The 14,266-nt window shown below is 55.9% G+C and overlaps 1 protein-coding gene across 2 annotated transcripts in view; it reads right to left on the minus strand.

The window, feature by feature from the left end:
• Positions 1-6,431: 6,431 nt before the first annotated feature.
• The window catches only part of ALKBH3 (alkB homolog 3, alpha-ketoglutarate dependent dioxygenase), a 43,937-nt gene continuing 36,102 nt past the window's right edge, over positions 6,432-14,266 (minus strand). Inside the window, exons 10-11 of one of the 2 annotated variants that reach the window (XR_015549742.1) lie at positions 11,520-11,753; positions 6,432-11,370 (exon numbers count right to left, since the gene is read on the minus strand). Coding sequence is in view for 1 of the 2 variants with exons in the window: in XM_087423106.1 (XP_087279232.1) it covers positions 11,679-11,753 (75 nt within the window). In the remaining variant the exon portion in view is untranslated. Of the gene's footprint in view, positions 11,754-14,266 lie in introns of both variants that reach the window. The other variant, XM_087423106.1, reaches the window with a different exon arrangement.

A 14,266-nucleotide genomic window follows, 5' to 3' on the forward strand; every position in this document is an offset into this window, starting at 1 on the left:
CCCAAAAATATGTGGTATTGCCTTAGCCAACAGGTGGGGAGCAATACAGAAACAATATTGAAAGACGGAAAGCTGGTGACCCTTGTTATGCTGTGACAATACACTTATTAAAAACATTACCTGTGATAATTTGGAAGACAGACCACATGCTGCTGAGCCTGTAATTCTAGAAAAATGGTTGGAAAGAGCCAAAAACATTTACAAGTGTTGGCTGCTCAGTGCTGCTTTTAGCAAGATAACACAAGAAAAAGATTGTCTCATTTGCAAGAAGAGATGGACAGAAAAAGAGAGAGTCTAGAAAACTGCTGTCTTCAGGGTTGGAAAAACTAACTTGTTTTGTCCAAATTGCAGATCAGACCATCGTGGCTCAGAGCCTTTCTCGAAGCCTGTCTATTAGGTCAGACACTAAGCCAAATGAAGGGATTAACTCTGTGGCAAAGTATCATGATTAGTATCATGCCTTGTCTTCTAAGTCTATTATTTCAGATGTTCTTAGGGTAACTTGCATTTAAAATGAGAGAGAAAGAGATGGGCTGGGCGACGCAGACAGACTTAATAACTCTGTCAAGAAAGGAACTTTGGGTGGGGTTACTGGCACATGGAACTGCCCAGAAGCAGACAGTCCTGAAGCCTACTAAGTTTTTGAAGGAACTGTTATTACCAACAAAATGGCAAGGCTTCAAAAGCCTGGGATTGTTCCAGCCCAAGTCAGTGCCCAAAGAGGACAGACTCGATATCCTGTTGGGTGGCAGTGGAGACTGGGGGACAAGAAGGGACTTCTCAAAGGGCAAAGCCAAGGCCAGAGAGACACACGACGAGAGGCTCACCCCCAGAGAGCTTCCTCCCCAGCAGGGCAGGGAGGTCCTCACTGTTCACCTTCACTGAGGGTGGACTGTGGTGGACTGCTAGCTGTCCACCCAGCTGGGTCACATTTCCCAGCTCCCCTTGCAGCTAGGTGGGACCACATGTCTAAACTCTTGTCTGCGGACTGTGAGCACAAGTGATGGGTTCGACTTCTGCCTCACTAGCTTAAGAGGAAATTCCTTCTCTAGACCTCCATGTTTTCCCGTCACATTGGCTGGGAGAGTGATAACCAGAAAGACCCTGGAAGCTTCGTTTTAAGGAGAACAGTGCCATCATTAGTCTGGGTGCCTAAATGACCCCGTGGAGCCGAGCCACCTACCAACCTAAACACTTCCCTTGGAAATATGACATGAGAGAGCAATCAACTGGATATTTTTAAACTACTCTAATTTCTGGTCTCTATTATACTGACTTAGCATTGTCCCAACCAAGAGAACCTTTAGTCATCCAAGGGGAGAGGTCAAGCAGGACCCTTGAACTTGGGTGAGGAACTTGGGAGAGGTGAGGGATGCAGGTGGCAGTTTGGGTGTCATCAGGGTATAGATGGGGAGTGGGAGAAAGCCCACCTTTCAGACAGAGGAGGGCTGGCACCAGCTAACACCGGGAGGAGGATGAGTCGGTCAAGGACACAGAGAAGCAGTGTCCAACAGGGTAAGAGGGAAACCAGGAGAACCTGTCAGAATCCAAGAGAAGGATGTTTCTAGAAGGAGGGAGACCATTTGAATGGGAGTCCAGAGTGGGTCCTAGCCTTGCTTTACCTGAACTTACTGTGTGGCCTGGGACAAGCCACTTGTCTCTGCACTGCTGAGGTCTCGGCTCAAATGCTGCTCCCCCAGAGCAGCCCTCCCTGGCCACCCCATTCAGGGCTGCCCTTGGTCACCCTGTCCCCTTTCCCTCCTAGCATGCTGACCACCATCTAAAAGGCCTTCTCAATTCCCGTGTTCTCGTCAGTGTTGTCGCCCTTCCCCGCCGGACTCAGTCTCGGCCGCAGCCTGTCCCCAGCAGCCAGGCCCGCGCCAGCACACGGCGGGAGCTCACTGGAGTGGACCGTGGCTCTGCTCCCCGTCTCCGCCGACCCCTGCTCCCAGGGCTCCTGGCAGCCGGCGAGGGGCCACCCCATATGGCTCCACCAGGGCTTCCTTTCCTCCAGACCCCAAATGCCCAGGCCGGAGACTGGGGAACCCAGGGTCACTCTCCTCGGCTTCCTGGATGGAGGCTCCCCACCCCGGCCCAGGGAGGGGAAAGTCCGAAAGGAGGGCTGTGCTTCACAGCAAAGATCCCAAGGTAGTGAGGAAACCAGCCCCTCTCGCCTCTGTTGCACTGCAAGTCTGGCCTTGGGCCCTGCTCGCTGGGGCCTCAAGGAAGAGGGGAGGAGAGGGTGCAGAGATGATGGGATCTGAGCTCCCACACTGCCTCGATTCCTGGTCCCGCCACTGACCCCCCATCCACGCTCCCTCCCCGTTGGGACGTGTCTGGGGCCAGCCCCCACCCCAGCTGGCCTCTTCCCACGCTCTGTGCCCTCTCCGACCCACGGGAGTCAGCCGAGGGCCCAAGTCCGGTTAGGAGGTGAGAGACTGGCTTTTAACCCCGCTCGGCCACAGGCTCAGTCTGTGACCTTGGCAGGCAGGTCACACTCTCTGAAACTCAGTTTCTGCGCCTCAAAAGCATAATTAATGCCCCAGGAGTCAACCATCACTCGATGGAAAGCACCTAGCGTGGTGCCCAGCGTGTCTGCAGCATGAAATGCAAGTTCCTCTTTCTTTGTCATTATCTAATGTCCCGGACCTACCCCGCCCCCACGGGCCTGAGAGGATGTCGGGGAAAGGTGCCAAGAAGCTCGTGCTCCGGAGGGCGTGTGGGGTCTGGGTGGCTCCCCCCTCCGCCTGACTCACGGTGTGAAAGAGGAAGCCAGACAGGGCAATTCTGATAACGCTCCAGGCGTGGAATTTCAGGTGGACCGCTGTGGGGTGGTAGGGCCAATGCCCCAAGGGGGTCCTAGGGGGCTTCAGGGGACATCAGCCTCCTTCATCAGACACCCCTAACCACCCCCTCTACACACACACACACATCTACCTTCCTCGGAAGACCAAAGGGCCAAGGCCTTCCCCTCTGTAGGGGGCACGGGGTGAGGGAGCCAGTGAGGACTGCATGTGCCAGGGGGTGGGCAGATCTGGGGGCATGGGCACTGGGCGCCCGCCCAGTCCTCCGGGCCTGGGTCCTGTTGCTCTCTGGGCCCTGCTGGGCCTTGCTGAGTTTTCAGGGTCAGTGTCAGCTGAGTTGCCTCCCCTGGCCACCCTGGGGCAGAGGGTGGCCATTAAAGGGACTGCAGGATGGTCTCTCTTCTTAGCAGGCCTGTGGCCCTGGGACTACAGAGGAGGGACGTAGAAATATCATGGGCTGAACACCCACTGTGTGCTGGGCACCGTGCCAAGGTGCTTGCACATGCCCCCCCCCATCCTCGTGGCATTCTTTGAGGTGGAGCCGACTATCACCCTCATTCCACAGATGAGGACTCAGGGTGCTTGTAGCTGACCAAGGGCACCTCAGCGCTAAGTGCTGAAGCCGGCACTCCAAGCCTGGTCCGCCTGACTCAGAAACCAGTGCTTGTCACTTGAGCCACCCCATCTCCCTGTCCCTCTGATGTGATGGGAGCAGTGCTGGACCAGAAGTCGGACGCCCCGGGTGCAATATCAGTTCCATCATCCACTCTGTGGCCTTGAACCCCCTGCTTCCCATGTCTGAGCCTCAGTTTCTCCATCGGTGAGGGAAGGAGGTAGACTCTGATTTGCTGGGCACCCCTCCAGCTCTGACATTCTAGAATCCTTGGGAGGATTGGAACCCATTCACAGGAGGTAGATGCTTCCTCTTGGGCCAGAGAGTGGCGAGCAGCGCTGCTGAGGCTGCGGGGGAGGCTCTCCTCCATGGCGGGGCTGCTGGGGAGCAGATGGGGCAGGAAGATGGCAGCAGACTGGGGCGGGGCTTGTGCCGCCACCTCCTCCACCATCCCCCACCCACACTTTGGCTTTTGGGCAGAGCCAGGGTTTAAAAAAGGCAACCACCAGTTCTTCAGCTATTAGCAGGGCTTCGTTTCCAAGGGAGCCTGTGGTACCCCGGCCTGGGCAGGGTGGGAGCAGGGGTGCTGAGGCCGCCCTGGGAGGCAGAGAGGCAGGGAGCCGCGGAGGCTGCCCAGCAAGGCATGAGGACCCAGGTCGGGGCAGTTCTGTTCACAGGTCCCCCCGCTCCCTGGGGGCGGGGAGACAACAGGGTCAGGCCCCTTCCTGCGGCCGCTTTGCCGCCCAGGCACAGAGCTACTGCCAGCTAGAAGCCTTGGCCAGCTGGCTGTCCCCCACCCTCACCCAGAAATCTCCCCAGAGTGGACCTCAGGCCTTGAAGCACTGAATGAGGTGATGGTTATTCCAGATGTTGCTGTTTGGGTCACTCTGCGCTTTGGGTGTATTTGGCCCGGCACGTGTGTGAGTGCGTGTGTGTGTGTGTGTGTATGTGTGTGTGTATTCAGGTGTGTGAGCAGGGGGACTGCAGATGTGAATGTGGCATAGGGGGTAGGGAGGGGTCAGCAACAAACACTGTCTGTGGCAGGCGAGTGACAGGGCCTTTCCCGGTGCTCCTGTCTCCTGGCCCCCCCTCACCTCCCCCTGGTACCCACTCTACCCCCCAGGGAGCCTTCCACACAAAGCCTGTGACTTCAGCATCCTCTTAACTGCTCTGCCTCACTCAGAATTAGCACTTCGTCTGGTACAACTGTGAGCATAAAAGTGCTTTGATAATTTTGCTGGAGGGTTGCCATGACGATCCCCAGCCAGCTCCAAGAGGAGGTGTCAGTGTGTGCTCTGGAGAGAGGGAGAGACAGAGAGGATGAGAGTCCGAGAGACAGAGAACGAGAGACAGAGGGAGGAGGGGTGAGGATCCAGGGAGAACCCAGTGATCCCCCAGTCAGACGTTCGGCCTCCAGCGCCCCCGCCCCAGTGGCCCTGTTCATGCCCGATGAGCTCAGTGTCTATTCTGGGCCTCACTGTACGCGGGGCAATGGGACACCACTGCTGGCACGCAGGCTGCCGGGGTTGGCACGGCAGGGCGGGCCCCAGCGGGGGAGGCGCCCTGGCACCCTGACTCCCAGGATGAGCCCCAGGTCACAGCAGGCTGCAGTAGGGGCGGGGAGAGCTGTGGGTTCTCAGGGGAGCCGGAGCCCGGGGAAACCTCCCGAGAACCCCGTGCGGCCTGCGGGCCTGGCGAGGCTGCGGAGAGCAACGGGGGCGCATTTCCCCGCCCAGGGCTTGCTTCCGGGACGGTGTCGGCAGCCCAGGGTCTGCGGCTCTGTCTTTCCTGCATGCTTCCTTGCAGGCCTGAGTGTCCCTCTCCTGGGACCGCCGGTCTGAAAATCACTACACGGATAAGGATAAACTCCCACACCATCTGTGGCCCTCGAGCTCTGCAAAGTAGTTTCCCCTCTGTCACCTCAGCAAGGCTGGGATATCTTTGCTGTCTTTTGAGATGAGGACAGAGAGGCCCAGAGAGGGGAGGGAACTAGACCAAGGTCACACAGAGGATAGAACTGAGTCCTGGACTTCACCCCAGCCTTGCTGTCCTCTGGGAGGACAGGTTCTCCAGAATGGGTCCATCTGGCACTACCCCCTCAAACATGGAGAGGGAAAGAGAGGCCCAGGGACATCCCCAGCCAGGAAGCATACAGCCAGGGCTCGCAGCCTCAGATCCTGAGAAGTTCCACTGCCTCTCCTGAACCACGAGCCAGCCCTGCGTGTTCCCTCAAGCAAGCCCCAGGCACTGACTTCGGTTCCAAGGTTAAGTGCCAGCATCTTCTTTGGAAGGAGAGTCTGATGTTATTGAAAGGCAACAGAGGGCAGCCAGAGTTGGCCAGGGACATAGAGGCAAGGCGGGCCGAGGTTTTCCCAGGCCGTGTCAGGTCCCAGCTGCATAAAGCAGCCTTGCAAGGGGTCCCCCAGCCTCTGCTACTGGGGCCGTGTGGCCTTGGGCGAGTCACTTAGCTCCCAGAGCCCCAGTTCCTGCAGCTATCAAGAGCCAGTGTGCGCGGGAGCCCTCGGAGGAACTGCTTTCCAAGTTCTGGGGAGCAGCTGCCACGGAACAGCGGTCCCCAATGATAGAAGGACCCTCGTGCCTGTTTCAGCCTGGCTCAGACCCACCTCTCAATCATTTACCATCACGGTGGGGGCACCAAAAAGAAAGTGCTGGGGCTGTGAGGACAGCCCACAGAGATGACTTTCATGCCGCCTTGTTAATGGGTAACGGCATGAGAATAAGCAAACAGCATCTTGAGACTGCCTGTGAACACCTGGTTCTGGTGTTTGCTAGAAAGTTCTTGTCTCTACCCTGTGATTGTGGTAGCCTCGTGCCTGCCCAATCCTCCCCCCGGGGCGGTGGTTATGAGGACCAAAACAGATGATTCATGAGAACATACTGGGGTGAAACTTGCCCTGTAGGAGGGGGAATGTTTAAATGGATTCCAAGAGGGCCGGCCCCGTGGCTTGGTGGTTAAGTGAGCGCGCTCCACTGCTGGCGACCCGAGTTCGGATCCCGGGCTCCCACCGGCGCGCTGCTTCTCCGGCCATGCTGAGGCTGCGTCCCACATGCAGCAACTAGAAGGATGTGCAGCTATGACATACAACTATCTACTGGGGCTTTGGGCGGAAAAAATAAATAAATAAAATCTTTAAATGGATTCCAAGAAATTAGGGTCGAAAAGATGCCCTGTCATGTGATGTTCTGAGCTTGGCCTCGAGACAGGACACCCATCAGCCTTGCAAAAAGCTACCGGCCCACTTTTGGGGCCCAGAGAGTCCGTTCTCCCCAAGCCCAGCCTGTCTTCCTCCTCAGACTGCCCCAGGCGGCCCGGCGGACACAGGGCACCTGCTGTGCCCGGTCTCTGCACATTTTGGACACGTTGGGGTGGGTGGGGCTTACTCCAGGGCACCCAACTTAAGGCAGCCCCTCTCTGTTGCTGCCCCGCCTGCCACTGGCCCATGGAAGGCATCTCCCCTTCTTTCTTCAAGGTGGCAACAGTTGCCATTTCCCCAGCCGTTCTCTCACAGGGACCCACAGGGGACAGAATTTAAAGGAATGAGTTTTGCCTACCTCATGCCAGGCACCAACATAAGGCACTTTGTACCTTTTATTGCACCCTTAAGTTTATCCTCCAAGACTGGTGTTATCTCCAAGCTTTAATTGAGGCAACAGGCTCAGAGATGTTAGGGAAGTTTCCCAAGGCCACACAGCCAGGCAGATACGGAGCTGGGATTTGAATTCAGGTCCGTCAGTTGTCAAAGCTCTTCTCATCCATCAGCAGCTCCCACGATGGTGACTCCTGGACCTGCCCAGGGAGGGGTTCAGTGGAGGAGGGACAGGGCGAAGAGTGCTGGGTCTTGGGAAGAGTCTGGAATTCCAACTGGGAGCCCGGCTCCACTTCCCAACAGCTTTTCCAGAGAGAAGACGGGTGCCCTCTGGCCCAAGCAGCAGAGTCGGGGTGAGGTGGGGAGGGGAGTGGGGGTGACACCCCAACCCCCTCATTTCCCATGGTGATGGCAGGAGAAGGCATGGGGGCCCTCCCCACTCACAGACGCCCCAGCACTGGAGACAGAGCAGGCAGCTCCTAGCCTGACAGTGGGGGAGCCGGGACCCCACACCATGACCTCGGCGTTGGGGGGCCGGGGGAGCACCGCAGCACATTCCACAAGGCGGCCTGGCCACCACGCCTTCCATCAGGAGATTGGAAACCACCGTGTGCAGATACAAAGAAGAAAACCACAAAGGCTGTGCTGATGGGGGTCATGAGGCCAGAGGAAATGGGACAGAACTGCAGGCTGCCAGAGGAGGAAGGAACCTTCCAGATGAGCTGAGTCAGTGTTTTCAGACCACGGGGCGTGACTCGTTACTGGGCCATACAATCTGTCAGGGGGCCATGACCAGCATTTTTTAAGGATACACAATAGAACAGAAAACATCCGAGTGAACACGTGATACAGTATTGTTTCCTGAAGCTTTATTCAAGTGTGTGTGCAAACATTTTTTTACCACGGGTTGTGGTCAAAAAAGCTACCAAAAAACGAAGTTGGTTCAACCCCTGTATTCTTCAGATGGGAAAACTGGGGCCAAGGGCAGGAAAAGGCTTGGCCCAGCCACCAGAGACAGGAAGAGGACCCAGACGGTCTCCCGCTGCCCTGGCACCTGCAGGCCACCTTCCAGAGCCTGGTTTCTTACTCATCTTTAACCTTAGACACAATCAGCCATGCCAACTCTTATCCCATGTTGTTCCCAGAATAGAATGGGAAGAATCCAGAGCTTCATGGGGGTGCGGGTCAATGGGTGTTGGGACAGAACATTCTCAGGTCCTCCTTCCTCTCGGCTGTTCCTTCTCCGGCTCCTTCCCTCCTCCCAGCCCCCCTCTGTGGAAACACCCCAGAATCAGGTCCCTTTCCATCTCCCTCCCATCTGCCTCCACAATGGCCGCTGTGCAGACAACCTCCCACCCTCTCTTGTGCTTGCCGGGCCCTCTCTCTCCCCCAAGGCCTTGTCCTAGACTGGTCTACACAGAGGTCACTTCATCTCCATGGCAGTGAGATCTGCCCACAGCCCCGTGAGAGCCCGCCCTGCCCCCAGGGGGCAGGACTTTCCTTCACATCCACACACTATTTGAGGATAATAGCTACCCATACTGAGACAGATATGCGCCGTCACACTCAATTCTTACAACAACCCTGTTTTCTAAGTGGAGAAACTCAGGCTAAGAAATTTGCCAAAGGCCACACAGCAGTTAGTGAAGGAGCCGGCCCTTGAACCAGGTCAAATATATATTTTAACCAGGTCAACATGGACACCTCGGCACTACCCTGCCTGACTGGTTGCTGGCAGCCTTTCCTCCAAAGCGTCCTGCACTGGGGGGAGGAGGACAGCGTGGATGGTGGAAGGGGTAAGGATCTCCCCTTCTGCCACCTTCTGTGGCAGTGAGGAAAGGAACACTCCCCCCCAGGGAGGGAAGACTATTGGAAAGGCAACGCCCATCTTCTCCCAAGCCCCTTACTCTTAAGTCCAGGAGGATGGACTTCTCTGATACGGGAGCTTGGGAGAGGGACTGGGCTGGGGGACGGGGAACCTTTCTTGCCCACTCTCAGATCTGTCTGCGTGCAGACAGTGTGCGTGCTGCTCAGCTCCTGTGTCCCCCAGCCGGGAGGAAGGGACACCGGGGAAGGGCCAGCGTCCACCTGCTGGAAGCAAGCCTGGATGCTCCTCTGCTCGCACTCGCAGGCTCAGCGGGGCTGGCAGCCATTCTCCTGGTGGCTGGCAGGGACAGGGGCTGCTGTGCTGTTTCCCTGAACAGGGTGCCCCCAGGCCTAGAAAGGAGAGGGTGTGAGCATCAAGGAGTCAACTGTGGTCACGGATATAAGCCAAGGTCCCCCATCCAGCCTTGGCAGTAATAACACTGATATTTTGACCTCATAGCTGAGTCCTGTGTCTGTTTTTCTTTTGCTTCAGCACTCAAGGCAAGAAGGGGTGTTCCCGACACCAGGGAACCCCACATCTTTTCTCATCGCCTCTCCCAAGGTCCCTACCAGGCCACATGCACAGATCTCTCTGCCTGGTCTCCTGACGTTGTCTCGCCACCTCCAGTCCCATCCCCACTCCCGCCTGGTAAATACGCCTTCCTGAAAATCACCGTCCAGCCCTCAGCGGCTCCTCACCCCACAGCCCTCTGACCTAGTGGGCTCCCAGGCCTGATCTGGGCCCGTCTTCCTCTCTCACCGCCTCTCCTCCAGCTCAACTCTCCCTGCACAAGCCCTGGACACAAGCCACCTTGGTCAGGCGCCCACTGCTCACGAGCCTTTTGGCTGTCACTTCGTAGGGCCCTCCTCCCCATTCTCCAGTGCCTCCTGTACCACGCAGCCTTCCCTGACCACCACCCCAAATTCCGTCTCATGTTCCTCCAACTCCTGTCGCACTCATTATCAGGACTCCTTGTCTCATGTTCACCTTGTGACTGAGGTTCTTCAAGTGTGTGTCGTTTTCTCAACAAATCACACACAAAAAAACCAACAGTGCTGACCCTGGCTAAGAAGTACTGAGTAAGTTTGCTTACTCTGTGCAGGGCACAGGACAAATTCTCCTTCAAGGAGAGAAGCTTTATAGACTACTGAGCTCTGGCCTGGCCCATTACTGCTGCTCCAAGCACAGCATGGGTTTCTCAGATAGGCTCAGACACTGTTGGTAGGAGGATAACATGGCGCAGTCTTTCTGGAAAGTCATTTACATGATGTATTGGAAGCCTTAAAAATATGCATGGCCTGGGGCCTGCCCGGTGGCGCAAGCGGTTAAGCGCGCGTGCTCCGCGCACCCGGGGTGAGCCAGTTCGGATCCCGGGCGCGCACCACGCACCACTCGTCAGGCCATGCTGTGGCGGCGTCCCATATAAAGTGGAGGAGGATGGGCACGGATGTTAGCCCAGGGCCAGTCTTCCTCAGCAAAAAGAGGAGGATTGGCAGATGTGAGCTCAGGGCCGATCTTCCTCAAAAAAAAAAAATAGATATATAGGCGTAGCCTTCTGAATCTAGGTCCCACTTCTAGGAATTTATTCTAAGAAACAGTCATAGATGTGCACAAAGGTTTAGCTACAGCACAGCTGCATAAGGGGAGGGGCTATGCTTCCGTTTTTCAATCGTAAAATGGGCTTACAAATAGAGCCTAGTCCACAGGCTACAGGGAGGATTAATACATCATGAGTTAACATATGCAAAGCACTTACACAGTGCCTGGCACCACATTCAGGCTCTATAAAAATGTTACCTGTTCTTTTTATTTATTTGAATTGAGGTCTGAATGAGGCCAAATCCTGGGCTCGTAGCTACACCCCGCCACCGCCTTCCACCATCAAATCTCATGATTTCCAAAATCAACAGAATGGTTACTAAGAGCAAAAACAACCCCAACATCAATGATGTTCTAAATACCCTACACAAAGGGGCTGGTTATAGAAAGACACAACTACACACAATACTTGCAGCCGCTCAAAACCACCTTAGGGAACAATAATTACTGTCACGCACCAATGTACATAAGCAGGAAAAAGCTACAAGATGGTAAGTTCAGTATGAAGTTACTTTTTTTTTTTAAGTCTACAAATGTGTAGAAAAAAGTACACAGCAAAATGTGAAGAGTTGTCATCTCTGGTTGTAAATTTACAAAGGATTTCCTTTTTTCTTTTTATCTTTCTTTTTAATTTCTTGCAAAGAACACATTCTCCTTTTGTTGCTAGGAATAAAACCTGATTTGGGGAAAGAAAATAAAAGCCACGCTGGTTTACTTCTACCTGTAATAGAAGGGATCGTGTCTCCCTTTTATATATGCCCCACTGCATCTAGTACTTAATCTCTGGACACAAAAGCCCTGGTGTTGAACAGAATTCCAGCCTGGCAATCTTGTCTAATCTTCCAGGCCGAGGCGTTCTGTACAGAGTCTAGAAATGGCCTGCAAGGACGAGAAAACAATGTGACTGGCAAGGGTGCCTCTGAGCCTGGCCCGTGACCTGCTCACCCGGCGGGGAGACATTAAGAAGTGCGGGGAGGGGGAAGAGGCGGTGGAATCAGGCAGGGATGGTGCATTAGGGGACCAATTACCTGGGGAGCATGTGGTGCGGCTGCCCAGAGCGAGGTTAGCCTTGATGCGAGGCCACTTTGGCATCTGGGAGCTCTCTTCAGCTTGGTCTAAAGAACGTCCCAGGAGACGCTTGAGTGCAGCTGGATCTTAATACGATCAGCCTCCCTCGTGCATGATTTTCATTTTAGCCATCCTCCCAGAAGCCTCTGGGTCTCCTCTCGGTGACTGCGAAAGAGGAGCGGGCATGGGGGAGCCTGCCAAGGGGAAGGTCAGGGTCACAGGGCCATCCGTCAGCCACAGAGGGATCACCCACCCAGCGTGAGGGTCAGGGTTGGGTTAGCGGGGCATGTGGAATGTTCCACTAAAAACAATTTCATTACTAAGCACGTTACTGTCAGGCCCGTGACATTCATGGTCTCAACCCTCACAAGACCCAGGAGAGGTGGCTGCTTCTGTGTCCATTTCACAGCTGAGGAAACTGAGGCCTGGAGGCTGACTGACTGGTCTGAGATGACTCAGCTAGGACGGGCAGAGTGGGATCCAAGCCCAGGTCTACCAGACTCAAGCTGGGGCTCTTTCCACAAGGGCTCTGACAGTAATTCTGACAGACGTGGAGGCTGGGGCAGGGATGGGATGTCATAGCTGCTCCCTAATTCCACCCTTATAGGCAGACCATAAGCGTGGGCACAGCCCCCCTTGCAAAGGTGAATCTGGGCCAGCCTTGCCTGAAGCAGTCCAGCTCACCCCCCATCGGCTGGTGCAGAGCTCGGCTTGCCCTGCTCGGCAGGAAGATGCTACCTCGAGCTGCGGCAGGGAGCCCCGCCACTTATCGAGCCACCAGCTGGTGTGGCACTGAGACCATCAATACCACTCCTTGGAGGGCTGCCCCCATAGGCACTGCGACCTTCTGGGGCTCTGTGCCCGTGTTCCCTCTCGTCACCAGGTTCTGCTTTTAGCTGGGGATCTCAGAGGTCACAGACCCTCAGAGTGGGGGAAAGAACACTGGCCTGGGCATGTGATACGGGTCTTCATCCTGGTTCTGCCTCATTCCCTGGGCGGCCCTCAGATGAGCACTTTCTTTCGGGCCTCCGTGTTCTCATCTGTGCAATGGGGAGAGTGGTTCCTAACCTACACCCTCACAGGGCTTTGGGAGACAAAGGGCAAGGCCTGCACCCCAGTTCACTACCTCTCCTCTGTGGCCCCCTCCTCCCAGGCAGGGCAGGAGGCTGATGGAGGACGCAGATGGGGGAGGGCCGGGCAGTGGGAGGGAAGCCACACACTCAGGCTCCCCCTTGATGTCTACCTCTAAGCTACCTGTCTTCCTTTCCTTTTCACTCCGGGTGAACAGAGTCTAAACGCTAACGTCAGAGAGCGAGTGCAGGAAAGAAAAGGGTGGCTCATCCCTTGAGACTTTTTCAGAGGACACATTCCAGAAAAGTTTCCTCTAACCAACAAGGGCATGAGGGAGACACTTCTGTGGGGCTCCCCTCCTCTCGGGGCCTGCGTGGGAGGTCCAGCAGCCTGAATATCCGTGGACCAGAGTTCTGGAAGGGCCCCTGCCCCTGCGCCACCCCCTTCATCCTCCCACTCTTTAGTCAGGGAGGATGCAGCCCTCCACCCAGAGTCGCTTTCCGAGGGTACGGACTCCCTTCCTAGACAATCCCACCCATGCCCTTTCTCTAGCCACAGATGAGGAGGGCAGGAGGGAGCCGGTGGCAGAAGCTCAGACTCGATCATCAGAGGGCCTTCCCGCTGCAGCCTCGTGGGAGGGTGAGGCAGCCCTTCCGTCTCCACCTCTGCCGCAGGGAAGGTGTTGCCAGATCCAGCGCTCGCGTTCACCTTCTCGGGGGGCATCTGGATCATTCCAGGCGCTGGCAGCGGGGGCTTTCACCACGCGCTCACCCACGCCCTTCCTGCAGTGGGCGGTTATTTTGCAACCTGATCACACGGCCCCCGAGAGCCCCATGCTGGCCCACCACTTCCTCCTGCCTCCTGTCCCACCCGGAGAAGTTCCCAGGCAAGGAGCGAGACTCTGCTGGCTGCCACCCCGCCCCCGCACCACCCTTCCGCCCCCGGGCTGGGGGAGAGGGAGGCCCAGGGACCCCACTAAAATGCCTGCTGACAAGCAGCCACGCAGGGATCTCCCAGCCCACCCGGGACACCCAGTCACAGGATCTGGTCAATCCTCTACGTACCCCAATTTCCTCATGCGTTTAAAAAGAAAACCAACACCCATCTCATGGGGTTGCTTTGGGGAATAAATCAGATTATGGATGTAATAGGCCCAACAGACTCAATGCTCTGTGCTCCCTCCTGGTTTTCACCTACCCTTCCCTTTCAGAAACCTAGAATTTGCGTCTGGAGTTAAGAGCTTGTGGGCTCAGAGGCCAGGATCCTGCCTGAGCATGTCCACGTGGGAACTCGGACCGTCCCTGGTGTCCAGGGAGTGTGACATCACCATTAGGGTGAGGGGGAGTGAGAGCATAGAAATAATTATATCGACGCTGTCACACATACCTCGGTCAGCTCCAATTGGCTCATTTGAAAAAAATGATCTTTTGGGTAATGCTGTCTGCAGAGGTACTGTCTCACTTACCCTGTTTTCCCACACTGCTCTCCGACACCGGCTTTAACACTAAAAAATAGCCCAGCCCCACATGAGCTCTGTGCACAGGCTGGGGAAGCTTTTATAATTCGGCGCAGCAGTACTAAGCCAGCTGGAAAAGGCTCCACACTGATAAACAAACATCAACCACATTTTCCTGTT

The sequence above is a fragment of the Ceratotherium simum genome, chromosome 34 (genome assembly GCF_057802395.1).
Source record: "Ceratotherium simum simum isolate JZ-2026a chromosome 34, ASM5780239v1, whole genome shotgun sequence".
NCBI classification, from domain to species: Eukaryota; Metazoa; Chordata; class Mammalia; order Perissodactyla; family Rhinocerotidae; genus Ceratotherium; species Ceratotherium simum.